This window comes from Macrotis lagotis, chromosome X (assembly GCF_037893015.1).
Source record: "Macrotis lagotis isolate mMagLag1 chromosome X, bilby.v1.9.chrom.fasta, whole genome shotgun sequence".
Lineage (NCBI taxonomy): Eukaryota > Metazoa > Chordata > Mammalia > Peramelemorphia > Peramelidae > Macrotis > Macrotis lagotis.
In genome coordinates, this window is record NC_133666.1 from 77,997,477 (window position 1) to 78,023,707 (window position 26,231).

General features: G+C 50.2%; 1 protein-coding gene across 3 annotated transcripts; it reads right to left on the reverse strand.

Annotated features, from left to right (window-relative positions):
• Positions 1-2,471: 2,471 nt before the first annotated feature.
• Positions 2,472-26,154, reverse strand: PHF8 (PHD finger protein 8). Of its 3 annotated transcripts, none has more exons than XM_074208157.1 (21): positions 25,546-26,154; positions 20,677-20,762; positions 19,992-20,112; positions 19,172-19,332; positions 18,608-18,749; positions 17,723-17,909; positions 16,684-16,846; positions 15,853-15,940; positions 15,430-15,536; positions 14,776-14,867; positions 14,276-14,365; positions 13,280-13,585; positions 12,770-12,909; positions 11,800-11,978; positions 11,387-11,472; positions 10,976-11,109; positions 10,206-10,543; positions 9,442-9,537; positions 8,235-8,344; positions 7,442-7,769; positions 2,472-4,242 (listed from the first exon to the last, which is right to left on the reverse strand). In XM_074208157.1, the coding sequence occupies exons 1-21, from the start codon at positions 25,749-25,751 to the stop codon at positions 4,154-4,156; spliced, it is 3,249 nt and encodes a 1,082-aa protein (XP_074064258.1). In that variant the 5' UTR covers positions 25,752-26,154; the 3' UTR covers positions 2,472-4,153. The 3 variants fall into 3 exon arrangements, with proteins under 3 accessions (XP_074064258.1, XP_074064259.1, XP_074064260.1); XM_074208158.1 differs by having other exon boundaries at positions 11,009-11,109; positions 25,546-26,153; XM_074208159.1 differs by lacking the exons at positions 2,472-4,242; positions 7,442-7,769 and adding an exon at positions 8,731-8,921 and having other exon boundaries at positions 8,255-8,344.
• Positions 26,155-26,231: the final 77 nt, after the last annotated feature.

Sequence of the window (26,231 nt, forward strand, 5' to 3'; positions counted from 1 at the left end):
AGCCCCCAGTAATACCACTACTGGGTCTATACCCTGAAGGGATGATGAAAAAGGGTAAAAACATCACTTGTACAAAAATAGTCATAGTAGACCTGTTTGTGGTGGCGAAGAATTGGAAATCAAGTAAATGTTCTTCATTTGGGGAATGGTTTAGCAAACTGTGGTCTATGTATGTCATGGAATACTATTGTTCTATTAGAAACCAGGAGGGATGGGAATTCAGGGGAGCCTGGAGGGATTTGCATGAACTGATGCTGAGGGAGATAAGCAGAACCAGAAAAACAATATACACCCTAACAGCAACATGAGGGTTATGATCACCCTTAATGGACTCAACTCATTCCATCAGTGCAACAATCAGGCACAATTTGGGGCTATCCGCAATGGAGAATGCCATCTGTATCCAGAGAAAGAACTGTAGAGTTTGAACAAAGACTAAGGCCTAGGGGAGGCTAGGTGGCGCAATGAATAGAGCACTGGCCTTGGAGTTAGGAGTACCTGGGTTCAAATCTGACCTCAGACACTTAATAATTACCTAGCCATGTGGCCTTGGGCAAGCCACCTAACCCCATTGCCTTGAAAAATCTAAAAAAACAAACAAAAAAAGGAGTTACCTTTATTTTACAAAAAAAACCCTGATATCTTATTGTCTGATCTTGCTATCTCTTTTACTTTATGTTTCTTCCTTAAGGATATGATTTCTCTCCCATCACACTCAATTTGGATCAATGTATACCATGGAAACAATGAAAAGACTGGCAAATTGACTTCTGTGGGCGGTGGGGGAGGGAAGTAAGATTAGGGGGAAAATTGTAAAACTCAAAATAAAATCTTCATAATTCAAAAAAAATATTGAGGGGAATCCAATGGTGGAAGACCTCAGAACTGAGCAAAGAAGCCACTAATATAGACTTCAAAAGACTCTTGGCACAGAGTCAGTACACTTGTTCCCAGACCTGAGCCATATGGGAATTAGCTTGTTTTGCCCTTTTATCTGTTCCTGGAGAGTGGGGTGGGGGGTGTGATACTTTTTTTGAAGAGCATCAATGTCATTTTATAAAATAGGCTGATGACCAAAGTACAGATCAGAACACAAGTCAATTTGGTAACTAACCCTACTTTGTCTTTCCTTGAAAAATATGTACATAACTCCATGGTTTCTTGTACAACCCTCTTCTCATTTTTTTTGGTGTACTGAAATGTTTGTGTTGAATAACTGTTAAAAGAACATTTCCAATCTGGAAATCAAGGTCTGGCTCTCCTTTGCCCTCTTCTTGCTGACTGTGCTGTTTTCTGCATCCAGAAATGGCAGAGCAGCTGCTCAGTTTCTGATCACCATGGCAGTTGAGGAGAGATTGTTGGGAGCATGAGCTGGGGGACTTCCCATTGTCTTTAAAGCCCCACATTGTAGCTTCTGATGGTCCTTTTTAAGATCAACTGAAACCATACTCTCCAGAGTTCCCAATTCACTCTTAAATCCAAGCCTCCCAGCATTTTCCTCAATCCTCCCTTCTTGACCTCTTGGGATAGGCCACCCTGTACCTCTCCAGGTTTTATAACTGCTTGTCTGGATCCCTACCTGTACTTAAGGATTTTACTGGCTCCCAGGTAAGTCCAGTTATTGTCCTACAGACCTCAAATTTAACAGACCTCCCAGTTCCATCCAGTCATCTAAGTTTATAACCCTGATTCTCCCTTATCAGCTTTCTAGCTTCATCCTCACCCCTCCATTTCCCCTCATCTGTCTCATCTATCTGTCTCCCATCTCTTCCCTCATACCACTCTTGAGCCAGATGGTCTCTTCTCACCAGTATTACTGCTTTTGCAGTCTCTTCTTTCTCTTACCCTAAATGTGCATAGCTACTTTGCTGATGTTTCCAAAGTTCAATTGAATCAAAATATGCTGGGCATTTAAAGGCTCATCAAGATCTTCATTCAGGCCCTTCATGCCTGACCTAAGGGCCATCTCATCCCAGCCGAGTCTTTGTGTGGCAGTTTTGCAGGAATCTTGGAAAAAGCTGCCTATGAGCACACATGTATCCCCCGATCATATGTCAGCTCCTTGAAGGCAGAACTCAGTTCACTGCTTGCACACAGAAGGGAGGCAGGCCACAGAATGAAAGCAGATGATTGGCCAGGTGTACTGCACCCTCATGTGGCCCTCAGGTACTTGGGGTGTGATCAGAGACCTACATCCTTAAAGGTAGTGGGATCTTGGCAGAGTACCTTCCCCAAGAAAGAGCTATGGAACCTTGGCCTAAGTGTGAGCCCATATCCCCCTCAGAACTGTTGGCCAAGTCTTGGGATGGGGCATCTCAGCACCAGAATGGCTATACCAGATCATGTAATAGTTTCTGGGGCTATGCTGAGCTTTTGAGATATGGGGCTCTTTGTGTCCCTATTTCCTCCTTCTCCCTCCCTGAAGAGGGAAGGCTGCTACCCACGCAAAGAACTGGAAGCCAAGTCAGTGCCAAGATATAACAAGTTTTATCTTTCTAGGAAAGGACGGATCTAAATAAAAAATATAAATTACATCAGTAATAACACCAAATGGGGGGGAGAGGGCCTCAAACTCAAAGAAACCGCCACCACCACCAAAGTCTGGCTTCACGTCCGAAATACACAATCCTCCCCACTTCTAAAAATAGATTTCAACATGTACAGAAGTGTGGTAGCGGTGTTTTCTCTTTTTGTAAAAATAGAATCCAGATGAATAGAAATGCATTTCTCCTGGGCCCCCAGCCCAGCCTCTGGCTGGCTCTTTGGCTAAGGAGGGAGAGAGTCCAAGGTTGAGCTCCCTCCCTTGGGCTGTACCTCCCTTCCCCCTGCATGCCCCCCACCCCCACCCCATGCTTACAACCTGAAGTCCAACAAAGAAAACAGGTGCTTCTACTCAGCTCTTTGTAAGACAACTTGGAGGGAGGGGGACAGACCTGTCCTTTACCGTCATTTGTCAACAACAACAGAAAAGCAAAACAAGGGGCCCCAAACCTCAGAAATAAAAAATGTGAAATGAAAGTATCCTGGGTAGAACTGGGGTGGGACACCCCAAGCCAGGTGGTCTTCTGGTAGCAATTAGCTGCCTTTGTCTCTCTCTCTGCTGTGACGCCTACCTCCACACAGGGGGAGAGAAGGGAGCCAGGTTCTGGCCTGGGCTTAATTGGGATGTTTAAGGATGAGGTCTGAGAGGGCAGACCAATGGGCAGGGCTGAAGGGGAATCAAGCCTCACAGGCTTCCCTGCCTAATCCCTGTTCCCTCCAAGTGCCAGGGAATTTGGGATGAGGGAAACAAGTAAAGGAGTGTAGGGAAAGATGGCAGGCAGGAGGGTCAATCACACTTCCTTGGCTCAACGTTTCCCAATCCCATGGAAGCCCTAAAAGCTGCTGGCTCAGGCTTTCAGCAAGTGGCCCCTTCTTGCAGAATCCCAGTGGGGAGATGCCCCCCAGGTCCCTGAGTCACCAGGGCAATCCCAGCCACACAGAGCAAGAGCTGGAATGGGTCAAACAAGCCAGTTACCCAGAGGGGGCATATTGAGATGCCAGCCCTAACAATACAGTTAAATTGGGGCTGAAAGGACCAAACAGGTTCATGGGGGGTGGGGGGTGGGGTAATACTTTGTTTGTGGGCTCTTCCAGGTCTAATGAGGTGATGGAAGGCAGCCTCTTCAGTGTCCAGTGTCACATAACTGGCCCCTGAACAAGGGCCAGAAGGCAGACTAGCCAACAGGGCTGGCTGTTCACACATGGCTTCTATACAGGCCACAAGACAAGGGGTAAGGCCAGCAAAACTGTCTAAAGAGCACCTGGTCCCCTAGCTCTTGGGCCCTAACTGATTCAAACAGTGGAGAAGCTGAAGGAAGGCTCCTCAGAAGTCAGACTTCACTCCTCCAGCCTCTCTGTTCTTTAAACAGGGCAGTGAACAGAAAGAAAGGCCAGGAAAGGGCAAAAGGAAACAAATGAGAGGCCAGTGAATGAAAGAAAGGCCAGGCTTCCTCCCTTCCTACACCAGGGACATTTGCCTCTTAAGCCAGCTGTCCCCAAGGCTGGCAAGGAGGGCTCCAAAGAAAAAAAAGGAGTGTCTGCAAAGGGAAAAAAAAACAAAACTGAGCCTGAAGACCAGGAGACCAAAGCAGGGCCCTACCAAAGCAAGGGCTCACAGCAGGAGTTTTCCGTTTCTGTGGATCTTCAAGATGCGGCCAAGTCGCTGCTTGGCCGTAGCCAGGCCCTTCTTGGGCCGCTTTCCTGGAAGCAAAAAAGAAAAAGGGAAATGAGTATCCAGCTGAGGTAGGTGCATCCCTTAATGAGGCCCAACCCAGGGTCTGCCCAGGGCCCCTGACACTTTTTACGGTCTCCAACAGCCCAACTCTCCTCTCAGTCTGTTGAAAGTGAGGAAAATAAACTCTCTGATGTCTGCCTCCCTGGCCTTTGGAAGGATCAAATGAACACAAAGGCATCTTTCCTCTGGTGTTTAAAAGGTTCTTGGAGATAAAATGTTACTATTATCTCTACCTTACATATGAAGAGCCTGTGGAAGACAATGACTCGGCCAAGGTCACCCAACTGGATGGACCCTCAAACTTAGCTTTGACCTCTAGGATAGAATAACTGAAAGGTGGGGATTAGACATGTGATGCAGGATCCCAGCTTCAGGGAGGGTATATTCCTACTCTTGCATGTGGAAAGGCTACCTCACCATGGAAACTGGGAGAAGGCCTATGTTTGTTGCTTCCCCCATCCAAGGTAGAACACCAACTTCTCCAATGCTTTCAATGCCAACCTGACACATGCTCCCCGGGCTCTAGGTCCTTGTGAAAACCTATCTGTATGTGGTCCAAGAGCAAAAAGATAGGGGAGCCCAGTCCTGCTCTTAAAGGAATCAAAGAGCTTGCAAACTGAGGTGAAATGACTTGCCCAGGGTCATTCAGCTGGTTTAGTAACTGAGGCTGGATTTGACCTCAGGTCTTCCTGACTCCAGTTTCAATGATCTTAGGTCTAGTCATCTTTCAGTTGGGTCTAACTCTTCATGACCCCTTTTCAGTTTTTCTTGGCCAAGATTCTGGAGAGGTCTGCCATTTCCTTTCCAGCCCATTTTACAGATAAGGAAACAGGGTGAAGTGACTTATACGAGGTCACACAATTTTAACTTCTGAAGCAGTGTTCCCAAGCCCAACACTCTATCCACCGAGTCCCCCAGTTGCCCAGCATATTGTGTAGATGGATATTTGAAAAGACCTGGCAACTGATTGTATGGGACATGGGGGACAGTTAAGGATGGCACTAAGGTTATAAGGCCAGGAAACTGAGGGAATCATAGGAGAAAAAGGAAGGTTTGGGAGAGAAGTATCTTGGGGGGAGTGCAGAAGAAGGAGCTGATGAGCTGAAAATGCCTACAAGACAAGACAGCTGGCACTTGCTGGTATGAGTCTGGAATTTGAATAGATGTGATTTGAATGCACAGGGTTTCCAAGGTCACTAGGTGACAGGAGTATCAAAGAGATGAGGACCCAGAAATAGAGTCTGAGGACACACCCACAGATAGTCATTCAGTCATGGAGGAAAACGAGGAGTGAATAGTGTCCAGAAAACTCCTAGCAGACAGAGTATCCAGAAGGAGGAAAATCAACAGTCTCAAGGGCTGCAGAGAAGAGAAGAAGAATGATACCTAAAAAAGGGCCTCAGCTGGATTGGGCAACAGAGATCACTGGTAAATTTGGAGAGGCAAGCTTCAGCTGACTGAGGATTTGGAAGATAAGAAACGGAGAAGTCAGGTTGTCTAATGTAGATGGCTACCTTGACAAATCTGGTGTGGAGAGAGAGAGAGAGAGAGACAGAGAGAGAGAGACAGAGAGAGAGAGAGAGAGACAGAGAGAGAGAGAGAGAGAGAGAGAGAGAGAGAGAAGGGCTCTAGGTCAATGGGACCAAGAATAATCAGATCAAATGGGACATTCTGAAGCATAGGAATGACATGGGCATACTTGTACACAACAAGGAAGGAACCAGTAGATAGGGAAAGGAAGGATTGCAGATTAGGAAATGAGTATGACGATGAATTTAATCGGTCGGAGAAGATGAAAAGGGATGGGATCCAGGGTGCATATTGAGAGGGCTGTAATCTTGGCAAGAAGTTCCACCTGTTCATCAGAGGCTGGGTTACTAGAGAAGGCAGGAGGAGATGACATCAAGGAGACGTGAGGCAAAGAGACATGACGTGAGCTTTGCATGAGAAAAGTTGGGAATAGTCTCCTGACAAGTGGCAGGACAAACTAATAAGTAAGAGAAGTATGAATGACTGCCTTGTCACAGCAAGAGTCCAGCTGAAGGTGTGTAACAGCCATCTGTAGTGGACCTGATCACCTCAGTTTTGTGAGCAAGTGAAGCATGGTGTCATGCAAGGCCAGGCCTTAACAAGGTACAGTTAGGGAGAAGAGGTACATGAGTGTAGAGGGTAATGGAGAGTTGAAAAAGGAGAGGGAATAGCGTGACCACTGGTGAGGCAATGGGTACCCTGAAAAACAGTTAAGAGATAAAAGTAGAATAAGTTCCACTTGGGACACAGTGATGAATTACACCTGAGATTTGAGGAGTTCAAAGGCTTTCTGGCTTATCTAGTTTGAGATATGCAAAAGGCAACTGGCTAGAAGGGACAGGAAAGAAACTGAGCTTAGGAGTGTTCTCCATAGGAACAACAATTCAAACCACAGGAGTTGATTATATCACCAAGCGAGTGTTGAGAGAAGAAAAGAGGGACGGGTAGAGACTGTGAAGGAGAAACCAGGAGAAAGTATCCAGGGCTAGAGTGACTAGATATGAATTGCTCAAGAAATTTACCTCAAGTTGAGGTCTGAGCTTGTCATTCTCCTGCTCAATGACCTCCTGTGGATCCCTACTACCTCCAGGGTCAAATACAAACTACTTTGTTTGCTGTTTCAAGCCCCTCCATGTTATCTAATGTCAGCCCACCTGGACAAGCTGATTTCACATGCCGCCTTCTTCCTGTTTGCTGTCCTGTGCCATCCAGAACATCAGTTCCATGCCCACAGGCTTGGAATCTCTTTATCTCCATCCCACAAAATCCTATCTTCCTTCAAAGCTCAGTGCAAACACTCTTTGCTGTCCTGTGCCATCCAGAACATCAGTTCCATGCCCACAGGCTTGGAATCTCTTTATCTCCATCCCACAAAATCATAACTTCCTTCAAAGCTCAGTGCAAACACTGTTTGCTGTCCTGTGTCATCCAGAACATCAGTTCCATGCCCACAGGCTTGGAATCTCTTTATCTCCATCCCACAAAATCCTATCTTCCTTCAAAGCTCAGTGCAAACACTAACTCTAGTTGCTAGGGCCTCTCCCTGAAAAGGGCTTTTTACTTTATACCAGAAACAGTAGGGCGCCACAGGGACTCAGGGCATGAGACCATAGCAACGCTTCACTAGAGGCTTACCCTGTGTTGCCTGATTCCCCTGGGTGCTGGCCGAGGGCCGCCGCTGTGACAGGAAGACACCAGGTGCCATGGGAGTGGTACCTCGGTTCACCTGCGCCATGCCGAAAACACTGGGCCGGGCAGTATACTCATGGTCAGCTAGGCTGCCGGCAAACGGTTCCTGCTTGGGCTCTGTGGGTGGGGGGGGGCTGAGCGGTACAACCACGGGTGGGGGCACTGGCACAGGAGCAGCTGTACCAGTGCTGCTATCTTGAGAGGATGACTGTTCCACTTCCTTTGCCAATGGCTTCTTCTTTAAATATTTCCTCTTCTGGGCCCTTTGCTGCTCCTGAAACACAAGCCAAAGAGAATGGGCAGGGAATGTCTGGGGAAATGCTAGGCCTGAGGCTGTTCATCAGAACCCATTAGTGCCACATCTAGCAGGAACCCTGGAGCCACCTGGGATTTTCCTCCATTTTGCACATACCAAACTGGAACAATTGCATCAAGACATAGATTCTAACTGGTCTAGCATCAAGTATTCCAACTCACAGATGCCATTTCTCACTTGGCAATCAGCTCCCTTGGGAGCCCCTCTGCTTGAGCACCTGAACCCAATCCTAAATCAAGAGAATACTAACATCCAGCAGGCCTCAGGACAGCATCGGCATCACATACGATAAAACTTCCATCAAAAATGTCAAAAGCCTTCTGAGCTTGCTGGCAGAAACTGAGAGGACAGGCCCAGCTGAGTAACCTCCACCAAACACAAACCCCTCGGTCAGCATGAGGAGCCGGGACACTGGCCACCTACCTGCTGAGCCAGCTTTGCAGCTGCTGCAGCTAAACCCGTTTCAATGGAGGCCACACGAGTCCCCTCCCTAACAGGTCGGGCCTGCTTTGGGAGGGTTGGGGTCACTCGGGCTGCAATGAGAAGAGATTCAAAAAAGGCAGTGGTCATACTCAGGAGACAAGGTTCCTGCTGCCTTTGGGATCTGGTCCAGACTCCTCCCCTAGTCCTGCTCTCCTTTCCAAGTGGACAAGACACCAGAGGTGGGCCTGTGCCCCTCTACACCTTTCACTTGCCCCAGGCCTCCTCCTCTGCAAGGTCTTCCCTAGCCTTGATCTAATGAATGGAGGACACTTCACCAACTTCCTGAACCTGACCCCTGACCACTCCAGGCCTCTTGGATACAGAGAAACCCAAGAGACTTGTGACTCCAATCTCCACTCTAATCCAGATGAGCTATGGAAAGGAGAACCTGTGACCCACAAAAGAGGAGTGACAAAGGCCCACCTCAACTCCTTACCTTAGCTAAGGAACTGGTCTTAGAGCTGATTTGTTCCAACACCATGATAACAGCACATCCAAAGACTATGGTCAAGCAGGGCCTATCTTCCTTCCAGGTTCTGATTCCAGATAAGCCTGGTCCCACAGTGGGACAATCTAGTGACTCGTCTTCTAATAATTCCAAATTGCTTTCCCAAGCAGTTGGCCCAACTGAAAGTTCCACCAGGAGTATTTTAGGGGTCCTGCCTTCCTATAATCCCTCCACCATGGATTCCTCCATTCATTTCTGCTACTTTGATGAGTGACAAATGGATCTGTCAGCAATTTAGCTTCTCTTAAACTATCCGAGGGCTGGGGGCAGCAAATCCTGGTGTGACTTGGCCATCTGTGAATGGTTTCTTGTACTTCAACATGGACAAACCACTTTGGCCCTCAGGCAGGGCTGTCCCCTGGCCTCGAAGATAAAGGAGAACTGGACCCCCACAAACAAATGCCACCTGGGGCCTAAATGAAGCCACAACATTCTTGCTCCCCACTCCCTCCCTGCTAAGTCAGTCGATCTCCAAGACTGATTTCACTTTCTATCTAAGTCTGGATTCATGTTTGGAAAATGGGGACTCAATGTGTGCTTACTGATGCTCAGCCCCTGCAGATCAGTGGCCCCATTCCATGGCCCAAGCAGGGAGAAGATAGGAGATCAGAGGCCCTCATCTGTAACTCAAGAAATCACCTTTGGGGCTCCAGGGAGCATCATCTGTGCTCTTTCTCTTCCGGGGGCGTGACTTCAAAGCAGGGTCATCGTCATCTGACTCTAGAGATGGATAGACTGTAAGGAGAGGGGAAGTCATGTTGGTTACTGGGCCTCTGGCCAGAGGAGCAGACCTGCCAATCCCCACAAGACAGGACACTAATGTTCTCAAACAGTTGCCACCAAAACCCCACCTCTGGAAAACCATCACAAAGCTGAGCCAGCTGAGCCTTTGGCCACTTCCAAGGTTATTTCCTTCCCTGAACCAGGGTCCCACCCTGTTGTCTCCTTATGTCTCATTGAGGGCTGGGGGGTGGGGGGGGCAACCAACCATTTTCCTGCACTGACTTACCCCCCACCAGGTTCCATCCTCTCAGGGACCTCACTCCCAACTGACTAGCTGACTCTCTGCTGCTGAAGCTATTCTTATCCTATCTCCCCAAACACTCATCTCTCTTCCTGTGGCAAAAATGCCCATACACACCCCTCTCCCTGCCTCAAAAACTGGAAGGGCTCCATTTTGGGAGCCTGACACTTGGTTCAAGATTTGAGGGAGGGTCCAACAGAGCAAGGCAACTGATACTAGAATGAATTCCAGTGCCCTCAAGATTTCACCAAGGTTCAGTCAGTGCCAAGCCATGTTGAATCATTGTTCCCTTGCCACCTGGGACAAGAGGGCTATCAAATGACAAACTTGACCCTTAACCACATTGGGAGCAGCCCTCAAATAAGCCAGAATTACTTACTGTATTCAGCATCCTTGAAGCAGGCCCCTAGGCTTTCCTGTTCATCATCTAGGCTGGCCTCAGCTTCCTCTTCTTCCTCTTCCTCACTTTCCACTTTCTGTTGGGCTGGCTGTTTCCCAGTTCGCTTGCTGATGGCCCGCTGGTTGGCTGGGGCGCTGAGGCCATCAGTCTTCCCACGAGCAGAGATGCCACTGCCACTGCTGCCCCCACCCTCCTGCCCTGCAGCCCACCAGGCCTGAAGGCTAGAGGCTGAGGGGGAGGCTGAGGAGGACCGCAAGTTTGCCATGCACAGCATCCCCTGGATAGCTTCTTGGGTGCTGGGAGATGCAGGGGCCTCACTGGAAGAAAAGAAAAGGAGCTTAAAGAAGGCCCTCTTGGGTAGGGAGCCACCCAATGAAGAAAGGCCAAGGAAGAAGGGGAGAGCCAGGTCAGGTGTAGGCATCACAGAGATGAGACCTCTAGGGGCCAGCCTTCGCCTTTCTTCCCCAGAGGGTAAGTCTCATCATTCAATAAGGCAATGGGCCAGAGAGGTAAATGGGGACTTCCTAAAGCACCTGAGTTCCCCCATCTCCTACATGGTTGGTCCTCTTATCCACTCGCTCACTGTTCTTGGGTTCACTCTTTATTTCTGCAGCTGGCATGGGTGTCCAGTCCAATCTCCTTTGTTCAGTGGCATAGGAGGAAGAGCCTGGTCTTTATTACAAAACGAACCTGCCTGGATATGAGCTGTCTGACTGCCAGGGGAAGGAGAAACTGAGGCAGGTACTCACTTGAGGGTTGTAGAGTCAGGTCCCCCCACCTGCCTGCTGGCCTTGAGCAGATCTAGAATCCCTGCGGTTCCAGTGCTGGGCCCAAGCTGGGCTTCCACTCCTTCTGCCAGGTCCTCATCTGTTGTATAGTCCTCCTGAGGCAGACCAAAAGGGCACTCAGGCTTTGCTCCATCCAGGCCCTTTGCAAGGTGACTCCAATCTATTAAGCCCACTTTCTCTCATCCTCAAATCTCCCCTTTTAATCCTCTCCGAAGATCAGACCGCCTTGGCTCCCATCCCATCCCATCCCATCCCACCCCACACCACTCCACCCCACCCCACCACAATGGATGCTCTTCTTTGCCCTGCTCAGAACTGGGTCCTCACCATAGGTGAGGCCTGATGTCATGGGGAAGAGAACCAAGCTCCTACCTCAATGTCAAACTCTACCTCCCCTGGTTCCCGGATTCGGTTGGGGTCAGAGCAGGGCTTGGCACGAGGCAACTTGCGGGGGAATTCTAAGACATAAAGAGAAGGATGCCTCTGAGCTGAAGAAGAGACCACCAGACAGTAGAGCTGGGAGGGTCTCTAGGATTTACAACAAACCCAAATCAAGACAGGGCAGGGTGGGAAATGAACGTCAAGGTCCCTGGAGACCACCCACATGCACACACGCATGCCCCACACATTGGTCATAGCTCTGTTCTAGTGTCTTTTTCTTTGTGGTAATTTCCCAATACTTTCAGCTTGGGCTACACTTAAGAGTGATGTGGTTCAGCCACCATTGGACTCCAGTGAGCAGGTGAGGAATTTGAAGGGGTCAGGGAAGAGGGAATGAGACATACTAGGTAACTTCTTCCTGGGTATTAGTGCCTTCTTCTCCTTCCGAGGAGTCTCATCAATCTGTAGGTCTTCCTCAGAATCCAGGTCAAACTCTCCTTTGATCTGCAGTTTGGTCTTAGCTCCCCTTCTTGCCGTGCTCTTAGAATTCCGGGACCTGGCTGAGACCTTCACCTTCTTGTCACTGGGATGGAGAAAGCCAGACACACAGAGACACACAGACACACAGACACACAGACACACAGACACACACACACACACACACACACACACACACACACACACACGCAAAACAAACCAAGACACTGCCAGGGAGGCCCAAAACAGCCAGCTGGGAGAGAAGCCCCACAAAGGGGCAGCGCTTGGCAGAGGATTTGTAGCCTGAACAGATAGAGTGTTGGGCCCTTTGGATCCTATCCATTGGGGAAAAGCAACTTGGCCCCTTTGGAGAGTCAGGCTGATTTCATCTGACCCTCAGGGTACCATTGCTCTGGGCAGCTGGAGCTCAGACAATCCATTTCCCCATTGGGTAGGTGATGAAGTAAAAGAGAAAAAATCCATCAATAGTAGCAAGGGAGACAATCTCTTTCCTGTCTCTTTTCTATCTAACCCCCAACTCACCTCCAACCTGACATGGGCATTGAAATCAAGATTTTGAAACTCTGAAAATGCACTGTCCCAAGTTTGAGGTCCCTTGGTTCTAACAGAGAAACCCATGGCCCAATAAGGCTCCAAGTTTTTCTGGACTTCTGGGGGGTCCTGTGACTGATGCATGATAACATTCCTTCCCTCCCCTGGTCCAGAGCTCATGAGTCCCAGGAGGTTGCATGTGCCAAGAGATCACAGCAGGAAAATGGACACTTTCTGGTGTCCAATGCCCAGCCCATTTCCCCACACTTCAGTACAACTGAGTTGCCTCCTGGAGCACCTCTGAGGAAAGGCCTGATCTGCTCTCCAACTCTGGGCCCGGCTCACCTTGCTGCTTTGCCATTGGCCAACACTGCTGTAACTTGGCTCTCTTCAATGTCAGGTTCCAGGTCTAAGTCTAGATCTGGGTCTGGGTCCAGGTCCAACTCTTCTTCTGGGGGAGCCAGGCAGGTGTTGGTGATCAGAAACTATGGAACAAGATGGCATTAGCTCAGCTGAAGCCTGTCCCCAGAGAAGAGTCAAGAAAGTAGAGGGCTTAGCCCAAACTCATTCCTGTTAGTAAGTCAAAAGAAATGGGCCTCCAGTCTTCCTGGAATAGGAACCTAACTAAACCCCTGCCCCTCTCTGGGTCTCAGTTTTGGACCAGAGTAGCTTTTTTGGAAGCTGCTGATGGAGGAAGGATCAAGAATACCACCCTGAGATATTCAGGGGATGGCCAGTGGCCCCCCCAGTACACAAGGGCTGGAGACCATGTCATCAACGCATCCTCCCCTGCCCCCAAATGCAGCAAGCCTGAGGCCTCACCTCAGCAATGTGTGGGGCCCCAGGGAAGCCCACCTGGCCTTTGGGAGGACTGCCCGCCTTCAGTGCCTGCCGTGTATATTTGTCTAGCAGACTGAGGTCCAGCTCACAAGGATCCACCACGGCCACGTTCTCTCTCCCTTTGCGTTCTGGTTTCTTCCCAGCCTCCACCTTGGCCCGGGAGCTTCTCTTTTTGGAATTGGCTTTGGAGGCTGGGGAAAGCCTGGCAGTGGAGGTTGGAGGGCCAGGGGCTGGCTTGGTGGCTGGAGTGCTGCTGGCTGGGCCGGTCCTCTGGAGGCCAAAGGGGCTGCCGGTCTTTCCCATGTTCTGATGGAAAATATCCTGCACAGAAGTGGCAGCAGAGTCACTGGCTAACAGGGAGATGAGCTAGCTGCATTCTCATCCCAGGTCTGTGTGTGAGAATTCACACAGACACAGGCACCCACGTGTGCACAGCTTGCTTCTGCTATGTTTTATGATTTAATGAAGATTGTGTAAAGGTTCCATGTATGTTTGGTTCCTCCAAGACAGTTGTTAAGATGGCTCCAGAGAAAGGGAGGAAAATGACTGCAAGATACCAGAATGTCTACCCCCTTTTTCCATCCTTTTCCCCTCTCCACTCTCTAAAGGCAGAAATACAAAGGAAGTCTGCCTTTGACAAGTTATGGAACTTCTCAGCCTCATTTCCCCCCTGTCAAAGGAAAGAGATTAGCAACCAAATATGCACCACCAGGATGTGAACAAGAAAATAAACAAATGATTTTGCCAATCCTTAGTATGAGGAGGAGGAAAAGACATTCAGAATAAGTAGAAGGGCAGCAAGGTGGCAGTGGATAAAGCACTGGCCCTGGGGTCAGGAGGACCTGAGTTCAAATCCATCCTCAGACACTGCATACTGACTTAGCTGTGTGATCTTGGACAAGTCACTTAACCCCGATGCCTTGCAAAAATCCACATAAACAAAAAAAAAGAAGTAGATAGAAAACCAAACCAAGACAGGGAACCTGGGAACCTGAAGCCTTGGGCCCTTACCTCTACCAGACGAATCTCCTTGGCTAGATCTTTGATAAGTTGGACAGTCCGCACGTTCTCAGGGATCTCAGCTTCATGCTCTGGCAGAGCCTGTAGCAAAAGACCGTTAGGGATGGAATTAGGTGATCCAGCAATTCCATAATCAGGGCTAAGAGATGGAACTGGTTCCAAAGGCATGCCTCCCCACTACTGGCAGAAAACCAAGCTGTATCTTCAGGGCACACCCATCCAAGGCCTAGTCCACTAAATGGAGAGGAGTGTGGATAAAAAGGATCTTCTCTGCACTCCTCCCCTGCCCATGGGGTGGCAACCCAGACTGTACAAACGCCACCACCTGCTGCTCCGATACCCCCAGCCAGGTTTCTGAGCTGCAATAAATCATAGGAGAACTCTCCCCTGAACTGATTACCCTATGCCCACTGGAGTTTAGCAGTTTACCCAGGACTAAGGACAATACTCTTGAATGGTCATAGGAGAAGTTTAGGAGAGAAACTTAGCACCTCTTTCTTAGTCCAAGACCTGAAGGCCAAGTTCAAGGCTTTGGCTCCATGGACCAGATAGGCAGCAGGGTGTCTCCTGTTCTCTCGTAACCCTGTAAGAGACAGAGAAGGGAAGAAAGCTACTGGCAGTCACCATTGCACCACCCCAAGTCAACCCTGGCGAACATCCACACAGGGGGAAAGAGGTCTGGTCTGAGAGCTCCGACTCTCTGGGCAAGTTTCCAGGCTAAGTCACTTTGGAAGGGATGGATGATGGTGTGACACAGAAGTGGGCAGCTGGTGAGGAATCAGCCCAGGAGAACAGAAGATCTTTGAATTCCTTGAAGGCACCTGCTTTTAAGATGGGGGGGGGGAGCAATGGAGAGGCTGTAGGCACAGGCTCAAAGAGCACCCCCAAAGTATCTTGTGAGAGGAAGGGTACTCTTAGCTTTCCAGAATAGGTGCCTCTCCTAGAAACAAAGGAATCCAGGGTAGCGCAGGGGAGTTAGAAGGGGGTGGGGGTGGTGGCCTGGGCCAAAGGGCAACCATCAGCCCCAAACAATCAAAGCAGAAGCACTGAGGAAACCCTAAATTCAGCTGCACTAAGCCAAGGCATGCACAGCAGGGAAGGGAAGGGGTAGATGACCAGAGGAGAGACTAGAAGGGACTTCCTACCTCGGAAGATGTCCAGAATGTGCTTTCCCACGTACCAACAAATGGTCTCAAAATTGGGGAACCTAAAGAGGTCAGCTGTACTCAGTCTCTTCTCAATCTCATAGGCCCTGGTAGGAAAGGATCAGTAGAATGAGAGAGGTTGGGTGAGCTGGACCCCTAGTGCCTTGCTCTTCCCTCCCCTTCTCATCCTGTCCCCTTCTTGGCCCAGCACATAAGACCACTGAGTTGGGGCAGTCCCCAGGAAGCTAGGCTCCATGCTGCTCAGCCTGAGGGGGGGTAGGCATTTATTGGGCTCAGGTAAGGTAGCAGGCAATAGCTCCATCCCCTCGAACCCTCTGCTTCAAATGGTCCCCACGGCGGGTTCATGGCAGGGAGAAGGAGAGAAGGGCTGGAACCGGTGGCCAACCTGAGGCCTGCACTCACTTGAGCTGCATCTCGATGTTGAGGCTATGTAGGAAGTTCCCTCCAAAGGCAAGGCAGTCCACAGGCGTCAGCACCGCATGGATCCAACCTGCCAGCACCACAGAAGAAAGTCATACCTGCTACAGGCTGTGTAGCATGACAGGGCCAGGCTCAGGGCTCCCACAGGCCCTTCCTCTAATCCAGCTGGCCTCACTGGAAGCCAGGAGAACCCCCATGCCCTGGCACCCCTTCTTCCCCAGCCCCCAGTCTGGGGAAGAGTCTTCCTCAGCTCCCCAGTGACAGAGATGGGGTGGAGAGGCCCCACCTTGGCTTCAGCATTTTTCCTTCTGGGCCCTCCCACTTGTTCACTTGAGCCATCACTGTGAGCTAGTCTCTGTCCACATCTGCTGGCTTTACTTCAGAGGCTAAACAGTTTTCGAGCAATCCCTCACTACCAGCAGTTAAAGCTGTGCCATCCAAGCTACAACAGGCCACACTTCAGAGCCCTGCCTATCTTTTCTTGCTGTGTCCCACATTCCTCACTATGATCCCCAAGGGCCACCACTGCTGAGCACCTCCTCCTTCCTATGGGACTCTGTCCTTCCCCTCTATTCTCCTCCTCTCTTGACCATCACCTTCAATGGGATCATTCCCAAGTGATAGAGGTTCCCCATCATAAAGTGAGGTTGAGGGGGAGGAGGGGAGATGTGATAACCTCCTATTAGCCCTATAGACTTTAGCCAGGGCCATCTCCTAATGCTCCGAGGAGGGTCCTGGCCAGCCCTGATGGTGGGTCTCCTCTAGACAGCACCATTGTGCCTTTCACCTTCCCCTAAGAGGCCCGGAAAGAACCTGTGGGAATGAAGAGTGTCTGGCCCTGCTTCACGGAGCACTTGTAGCACATGTCCACCTGGTCCCCAAAGAACATCTCTCGCTGGTTGGAGGAGCTGCTCCAGCATTCGAACAAGGACAGGTTTGCTGGGGTGGGGCGGATTAGGTAGAAAACTTTCTCACCCTGGAGGAGAAAAAAAAAGGAGAGACTGAGGAAACCTCGATGAAGCAGCTGGAAGAGGCCTCATAGGTCAAATTCAATGGCCTCACTCTTCAGAAAGAGAAACTGAGTCATAGAGGGATGAACATCAGAAGACCCCAGGTCTTCAAGACCCACCCCAGCACTGCTTCTGCCCAGCTACCCTGAGGTCTGAAGAGAGCCAACAAACATCCCTAATCCAAACCATCTCTAAGCAGCAGCTGCCAGAAAGGCCACAGGACTTGCCCCAGCAAGGCCTCAGTGTTTGAATGGCAGATGCTTAGCTGTGCAGGTTTCGTCTGAGAACCTCCCTGGGACCCAAACAGCCTAAGAAAAGATGACACTTTTGAATGTCAACAGTACTTTGGGCAAAAGCAGGTCCCAACAAAAGGGCTGCCAAGAGAATGCATTATTCCGTGGACAATGGAAACTTGGGCTCTCCTAGGAAGCACTAACAGCTGACAAGCAACATTTCATTCCTTTCTGCCTAGACTTAAAAGGAATGGATTCCACCTTTTCCTAAAAATCAATGTCAGCTCCCACAGGTCAGGTCCTGGTGGGGAATAGTCCTCCCAGTGAGACAAGAGGAAGGTCTTTTATTCCAGTGCAGAACGACTGGAGGAGGTAGCCAGAGACAGACTGGGAAGATACTGAGATGCCCTAGAAAAGTGGGTCCCAATCAGATCAGGGAGTTTCCTAACCAACAGATCACCTTCACAACACAATTGGCTGAACCACCAATGTCTGTATGTGAGCTTAGAGACTTCCTCAGTGTTCCCCTGACCAGACTAAGAAGTGGAACTGGGGGGGAGGGGCCTGGATTGTCCCCAAGAACAGTCAATCCTGAGCCCCACCACGTACCCTGAGCACATGATACCATACAGAAGTGCCACCAAAGTCAATGTGGAAGTCCGTATAGCTGTCCCGCACACCCATGAGGCAATACTTTTGCACACTAGGTCGTTCAAACACAGATTCCTCAGGCCATAAGTTCTCCACCCAGGAGAGCTTCCGGACAATCTTTGGGGTCTCCACGAGATTCGAAAGCCTAGACACAGAGGGGGTCAGGGTCAATGTCAGTCATGACCCTCATCCTCTTGGGTTAGATCCAGAGAGGTGCTGGAGCAGCAGAGTCCACAGGTTCCATGGTTACTTAGACAGACCTTTTCCCACAGAGAAATGTGGGACAGAGCAGGAAGGAAGTCTGGGTATTTGCTAGTCTATTTCTAATCTTCCCAGACCAATCAATCAGCCTCCAAAACCTTTCCTATTCTCCACAAAGTCTTCCATTAGGCCACAAGGTTCTAACTTCCCTTCTAGAATCCCAGAGCAAGTACTGTATGTACAACAACATATCTGCCAGGCTCCTTGGCACATATGCCCACATCATCACCCAAAGGTAGAAGCAGAGGGCATCTGTTGGATGGATAGGTGAAGGGAGTCCAGACTGAATCACTCTAGCCAGACTTTTAGCTTTCTTAGAAGACTGGCAAGATCTTAACATGAGGGGGAAATGTTCTGGGGCCAATTTTGCAGACTCCACTTCTAAAGACAAGGAGGCCTGAATGCTACTCATACTGAACTCTGTGTCGGTATAGACACAAAAGTCAATCAAGTAACAGGCCTTTCTTGAGGGCCATCTGTAAGCCCAGTCTTGTACTGAGCATGTGTAGAGAAGGGAGATCAAAAAAAAACCAAAACAAGCAAAGGGATTATGAGATAAATGCCCCCTGCCCCCACACTCACCTGGTATCAGAAAACTCGAGGCTGATGACATTGAGGACTTTCTCCCTTTTGCCACTGCAGTAATAATGCACAAAGTCCCCGAGTTTCATCTTGCAATCGGCTTGACGGATGACATCAATAACATCGATCTCTTTGTCAGAACCTGGGGCAGAGGGAAGGACCTCACACAAACAAGGAAGAACAGCAACCCTCCCATTCCCCCAAATCAGCCATCATCCTCTTTCCATCTAGGAGTCAGTTAAGCCTTCCTTCCAATTGGGCTCCAGTTCTCCCCAGGGAAGTAACCAAAGGCCTTCCCTCTCCCTGCATGAGCAATTCATTCTTTAAAGCAGTAAGCTTTGCACAAAGAGCCTTCCAGAGGTGGTGTCTTCTTTTAGTCACACAAATAGTTCCCCTAAGTATTCTTCCCTTCTGACAAATGCGCAGACTAAAGGTCAGAGAGGTCTATGGTCACCAAAATGCTAAGTGACATTTGAAATGAAAGACTAGGTCTCTCCTGCTCCAACCCCACCGCCAGTGTAAGACAGCCTAGGAAAGAAGGAAGGAAAGGGGGCTGTCACTTACCCACATAATACTCCACTTCCCTCACAGTGAATGCTGGGGAGGGCAAAGTCATCCCCAGACCATCCTTCCTCAGCACCAAAATAGGCACACTGAAGCTGTTCTCCTCCAAATACTCCACTGTCAGCTGGGCCCCTGTGGGCTTCAAGATCACCTCATCGGCACTGGTGGGGGGGGGGGAAGACGACACGCAGAGGAGAAAGGCACATCACAGCAGGCCCAGTGGCCATATGAGCCCCACTCAAGACCATGGGGTTGTCTCTGTTCAGCAGCTCCCAATGGTACCATCTCACACAAACTTCCCACTCCTATTCCACCCTGACAGTAACCCTTTCAGGGAGACAGTCAGCAATGTCAGAAGTCAAAACAAACTCTGGAAGAAACCGTGGAGCTGCTCGCTCTCTCTATCTCTCTCTCTCTCGCCTAGAAATGGCAGGGGGCATGAGAAAGATTGGAGAAAAATTCCATAATTCCATTATAAATTAGGCAACCAAACAAAATGGAGCCACCACATGCTTCAGCTGTCTGAGATACCGGTTCAGATTCAGACACAGAGACACCCCTTCAAGAATCAGTGAGCCAGGGTGAGAGGTCAACAGCACCTTGGTTGAGGAGGGCTGGCCTGGGTGATACCCACTGGCAACTTCTGAGTCTGGGCATGTGCTGGCCACAAACCTACAAAAGAAGACTGTGCCTCTTCTTAATGGAGTTCTCCCCTTGGATGTGTTCTCAAGATGAAAAGAGGCAGTGGAGCATGTCTGTCAAGGGACATCATGGCCAGGTCCTAGGGTACTTCCTCCCATCTCCACCCAGATGCACTCACCTGCGGAAAGGTCTTCCTCGGAGCTCCCGGATGAACATAGGGCTCCCAGTCTGCACTGTTTTCCCTGCTTCTTTGCTTGTCATCAGTTCCTGCACCTTTGGAGCTCCTCGGCGCCTTTTCACTGTATCAAAAAGAGATATGGCAATGGAGGGAAGAAGGAACCAAAGGTTGATTGACGTGTGTGTGTGTGTGTGTGTGTGTATGTACCTAATCTGTGCTAAGCACTTTACAAATATGATCTTGTTTGATCTTCACAACCACCCTGGGAGGCAAGTGCTGTTTTTATCCCCATTGTACATTTGGGGAAACAGGTGGAAGTGAAATGACTTGTCCAGCATCGTAGCAAATAAGTGTCTGAAGTCAAATCTGAACTCAGGTCTTTTTGCCTCCAAATCAAGATCTTGACCTGCTGTCTCATCTAGCTGCCAGCTAATGAAGTTGGCTTGGGTCAGAGCACTGGTGCCTAGGGCCATCTGCTCACAGCATGTCCCACAGAGACCTGGGAAAATTGGGAATCAGAAGGGATCCTAAAAGAATTCCAAGATGGAAGATGGAATCATTCAACCCTGTCCAAAGCTGCTAACATGCTGAGGTACCCAAAGATGCCAGCAATGCTCCCAGAACCTCAGGTCTCCCAAACACTCACCCCCCTTCTCTGTCCACAAGAGAACAAGACTTAACTTACTAATAGAAGGCCCATGGAGGACCTCACAATTGGGGCAGTGGTAGAGGTCAATGTCGGCTGCCTTCTCCTCTTCTACACCAACACAACTGGAAAACAGATGGAAACATCCCAACTAGTCCGGGGTTCATGGTGCTGTCCTCCAAGTCCCAGGGACAAAAGCCTTCTAAATAATAATGACACAGAGAGTCGTGACACGGAGACCCCATTTTTTCCACACAATTATTCAGGTTTATCAGAGGACTGAAACTTTGGAGCCACATGCAGCTGTTTGGCTCTCTGTGCTGAGGAAGGACAGTCCAACACATTGGCCACTTTTTTCACAAGGACAAGAGGACAAAGGGGCCAGGCAACCTTCACCCACTTGAAGACAAGTCTTTCTGAGTGTGAGCATGAGCATCTCGGCAAGGACCAATGGCTGACTGTTTTATTGAAAATGATGACAGAAGGAAGGAGGAGCAGGTCACATAGGCATTTATCCAAGTCATTCACTGAAGAACAAGTGAAATAGCCTGGGGCCATCCACAGATCCCTGGGACACTCCCACTAGAGACCACATGGACACTGACCCATTCCTGAAGAAGTCCTGAGCTCACCAATTTAGAATGCCTCCTCTAGGGCTTCTCCACAAGAACAACAAGAGAGAATTTGGTAAAATCTCAGGAAACTCAAGTTAGTGAGTGTCCAAAAGGAAATCAAGCTTGTTTAGTCACAGCATGCTCTGGCTGAAAGTATGCTAGTTGGCCTAAGTGGGTCTGAATTCTGCTGAGCCTCCATTAGAAATATGCAGCCCTGATTCACAGGGCAATCCTCAGTGCTTGTGAGGCTGACCCTCTGAACAACCAGAGCATTCAAATCTAAAAGGTGGCCCATGACCACTGGGATGAGAACTTTCCACGACGTCAAGGCCACTTATGGTCTAGATTAGGGCATGTCAAGAGGCCCTCTCAGTTTCGACTCCAAGACCCAGCCAAAGGGGCATTGGTCGTAGGGAGGAATGAGACAGCTTTGCAGAAGTGTGCTTACCCGCTTACCCTTACTGGGGCCCGCTCTGTTCACCTGCCTTAAAGGCATCTTGTCTCAACTCTTCCTAGGTCAAATGGGACCCTATTCAAAGTATTGGTGAGATGGCAAAGGAAGCAGAGTCAGGGCCCCGAGGTCCAGTTCTCAACCAGTCCTAAGTGCTTCTCAGAAAACAGAGTTTTACCTGCTGTATGACTAAAGCCTTTTCCTAGGGTTGGTTTGAGTTGGGGCACATATACACGTGGGGGGGAGATGGTGAGAAGAAAAGTTTCTAATGGGGACAGCCATAGCTGACGAGTCATAAATATTTCCTCAACTCCACTGGAAAAGCTAGGCAATGCTAGGCAGGGGGAGAGGGGGACACAGAAGAGTCACATTGGCCATCACCTTCCAAAGGACCCTTTCAAGCATCACAGCAACTGGGAGGACCTGGGCTAGCTGCCCCCCCCCCCCCAGCTCTCTAGTTGCCACTGTGTCCTATTGGGGATATTGGCTCCAGGACCAGAAGGGGCCTCTAGAAGCCACCTCAAAAGGCCAATGAAAGACTTGGGCCTGTCCTCTCTAAGTACTACGGAGAAGGGGCAGCTCGAGAGACGCCTCCGGTCACTCTGCAAAACAGAGAAAGATAAGGAGACATGACACTCAAACAGAAGGCCAACCACACACTCAAGTGGGGAGTCACTTGGGGGAAGGGGAAGTGTGGCCACATTAGGCTTCTGCTCTAGGTCAGCACTGTCAAGGGGAGCTTTTGACTCTGCAGGCCACTCTGTCCACATCATTTTTATCATTCTAGATTCACAGCAATGGCCACCAGGTGTTTCAGGGGTCAGCTAAAAATAGATCAGGCAGTTGGGTGGTTCAGTGTACAGAGTGCCAGGTCTGGAGTCAGTGAGACTCACCTTCCCAAGTTCAAATCTGGCCTTGGACCCTTACTAGCAGTGTGACCCTAGGCAAGTCAATTCACCCTGTTTTTCTCAGTTTCTTCTTCTGTAAAGTGAGTTGAAGAAAATGGCAAAAACCACTCCAATATTTTCCAAGAAAACCCCAAATGGGGACAGGCAGAATAAAAGCAACTTAACAGCAACAACTAAAAATGGATCTCTGTGTAGAGTAGAACCATGGCACTCTTCCCTGTCCTTTTTCAAAGTCGAATCTTTGAAGAGCACCTTCCTCAGGCAGTCTCTGTGGAACTTGGCTGGGCCATCTCCACTGTATCAACCACACTCTCCTATCCCCATCATGACTCTGTGGTACAGTTGTCCTCCTCTCCTGAACCTCTAAGTCTGCTCCTTCTAAGGCCCGTCATGCCTTGGATCCCTCCTGCCATCAGTTGGACAAGGGCTAGTACATGAAGGTGCAAAAAATCCTAGCACTGTTCTTACTTAGGTCCACTTTTACGTGAGAAATTTGAGCCCTTGCTGCTCTGAGGCAATCCTACTATTGGCATGATTTATCTGCTGTCCACAAAACCCCTTTCTGTTCTCCTGAATTGTCCCATCCCCACCCCACCATGGCCAGCTGAAAACCCTGCCTCTTATCTTACTAAATCAAATGGGGTCAGTCTGTTTTCTCCTTATCTCCTATCATTCAGGTGTCTTCTGGCCCCATCTTCTATATCACCCAAGTCACACAAAGATCTGGCCTTGTTCCTTAACAAGACCTACCCCTCCACCTGCACAAGTGATCCCCTTATGTCCTGGCTCATGCAACAGATCACCTCCTTCATGACCCCCGCCCCTCTTCCCTCTTCAATCACTCCCTCTATGCTGGCTATTTCAGTATAGAGATTATTTCAGATCTCCCCTTTTTTGCCAAACTCAAAATATCTGCCTCTACTTTCTTTATTCAGACCCTCTTAACCTTTTACAATCGGACTTCTTCCTCATCATTCCACTGGAACTACTCTACAAAGTTACCAGTTAGCTCTTAGCTGCCAAATGCAATGGTCTTCTCTCAGTTGTCATCTTTGACATCTTTGACACTGCTGATTACACTCTTTTCCTCAATATTCTCTGGCCTCTAGGTTTCCAAGACATTCCTCCCTTCTCTTCTGCTCCTTCTCTGTCTCCTTCTCCAGATCATATCCTCTAATTGCAGGTGTCCCCCAGTTTCTGTCCTGGACCCTCTTCTCTTCCCCCCTCTAGACTCCTTCCCATGGACTGAATGATCATCTAGATTCTCATATCTTTCATTCTTGAGGTCCCTGCTTTTCTGCTGACTTCCAGTGTCAGACACCTGGATGTGCAAAGCATCTCAAACTCCACATGTTTAAAACAGAATTCATTCTCTTTCCCCCTAAACCCTTTCAACCTACCTTCCCAGTTGTTAATGTTTTTTTACCTTTCTTTTTGAAGAACTGCACTAACAACATGATGTTGGAGTCAGAGTTTGCTAACCCTAACTTTTGTTATTTCTGTGGACACAACACCTTCCTCTCAATCCTCCAGGCTGATAGCCCAGATCTCATACTGGACTCCTTACTCTCTGGCTATTGTATCCAATCTGCTGCCAAGGCCTGTCAATTTTACCTTTGCACCATCTCTCCTATATAATATGCCCCCCCCCCCCAAGGGGAAGAGGCTTTGCCTGCCTCTGGGCTATCCCCGCTCAAGTCCACCCTTCAGCAAAGCAACTTTCCTAAAGTGCAGGTCTGACCAGATTGACCCCCCCACTCCCTCTATTCCAGAATAAACTCCTGCAGCTTCCAGAAATAAATATTAAAATGTTCTGTTTGGTGTTTAAAGTCCATCACCCAGCCCCCCCCCCCTTCCTGTGGAGTCTTCTTATACCTCATTTTCTGACAAGTCCTCTTTGATTTAGTGACCCCCCCCATTCCCACCTGGTAGCTTCCCAAACAAGACACCAACTCTCCATGTCCATGCATGTTTGCAATGATCCCCCTCCTCTTTCATCCTAGTTTTCGTCAAGGTTCCTCAAGAGGTTTTCCTGGTGTCTGGCTTTTTGGTTGATTCTCTCCAATGAATCCAGCTCTCTTGTCATTTGCATGGAGCTGTTTACTAGTCATCTCCCCAAGTAGCCTTTCTTTGGAGCCCCAGAGCTTAGCACACAGTGGGCATTCAAATAATTTTGGCTCATCAGGACCCCTAGAAGGATTTAGTTGAAGTTGGGATTTGTGGCTTGGATGTGTCTCCTTGACTGAGCTTGGCTCTCTTTCTCTCCCAGAGCCCAATGGAGTAGAAGGCTCCTAGGCAGACACCACCGGACCCTCTTCCATCACTGTGGCTCTGAGCTCCAGGGTCAAGGGAGATTAAGCGGGGAAGTGAAGTTCCTGGGGAACCCCATAGGAAGAGTGGAACATTCAGTTCGACAAAGAGATGGTGTGTCGGTCTCCCTCCCACGTTGCCCCCCCCCAAGAGAATTGGAATTCTGCCCGGTTTGTGGTGGCACAAGGGCAACAGGTGCTTAGTTGGGAGCAGCCCCGCCTCCTGCTGCATGGACCTCCTCAATGCCAACACATGGCTCCCCGACTGCCCCCCCCAAAGCAGGGATACAGGCGACAGGGGCCAGTGTGGGTCAGAGGTGGCACAGGGGGCCAAACACTGGGGAGAGGGGGATGGAGATTCCAATAAGCCAGCTTTAGAGGATTCAGACAGGCCAGAGCTAGGGTGGTGGCCTGGCTGTCTCAGGCAATCTAAAGTATAATGGAGGGACCAACAGGGAGAACGGGTGAGCCAAGCACGGGGGAAGCCAGAGGGGAGGCTGGGAACGGGTCATGGGGAGGGGACTCGGCTAAGGAATCGGGCGAAGGAGGAAGCTGGGGAGGGGGAGAGAGCGCCCATGGGGGGGGTGGGGACGCCGGGGTGTGAGAAGGGCGCCGGCTGGCCTCACCTTCCATGGAACCAGTCCTGGCACAGGTCGCACTCGATCATGAAGCGGGTCACGTCGTAAGGCAGCCGGCACAAGCAGTACACCGGCGGGGAGGCCATCTTGGCCCGCGCCTGGGCCCGCGCCTGGGCCCGCTCCTGGGCCCGCGCCCCCCGCGGGGGACAGAGCTGGCCACCGGAGGCCGGCGGCTCCGCGGTTGGCGCGGACATGGGTGGCGCGGCCGGGGTCCCGGGTGGGCGGAGCCGGACCCGGGAGCCGGGCGAACGTCGGAGGCGGCGGAGAGAGCAGCGACTGAGATAGCGGCGGGAGCAGTCGCAGCGCGGGGGGCGAGTGGCGGGCACGAGCGGGAGCGGGCACGGGAGCGCGGGCGCGGGCACGGGCACTCTCCCCCGCCCCTCCCCGCGGTACGACGTCACGTTACGTCACGTGAGCGGCGGAGCCGGGCCCAACCGGCGGCTTTCCTGCTCGACTCCAAGAGCAGCTCCTTGCACGAGAGGCACGGCGACGACGGCTACGACGGCAGCGGCGGCGGCGGGGGCGGCGGCGGCGGCGATAACGATGACGAAGACCGCGGTGTCGGCAGCCCTGCTCCCAGGTTCCGCTCCCCCGCTCCTCCCTCCAGGAGGCGGGGCCCCAGTCTAGCTTCCGGACCTCACCCCGCCCCCTGGCGGTCCCCGCCTCCCCCCTTT

Coding starts and splice junctions, on each gene's coding strand:
- PHF8 (XM_074208157.1), bottom strand. CDS start 25,751: ATGTCCGCGCCAACCGCGGAGCCGCCGGCCTCCGGTGGCCAGCTCTGT. Junction 15,941..16,683: donor GACACTCTTCATTCCCACAG/GTTCTTTCCGGG, acceptor TGGTGCTGGCAG/GTTGGATCCATGCGGTGCTG. Junction 7,770..8,234: donor CTGCAAAGCTGGCTCAGCAG/GTAGGTGGCCAG, acceptor CTTGTGTTTCAG/GAGCAGCAAAGGGCCCAGAA.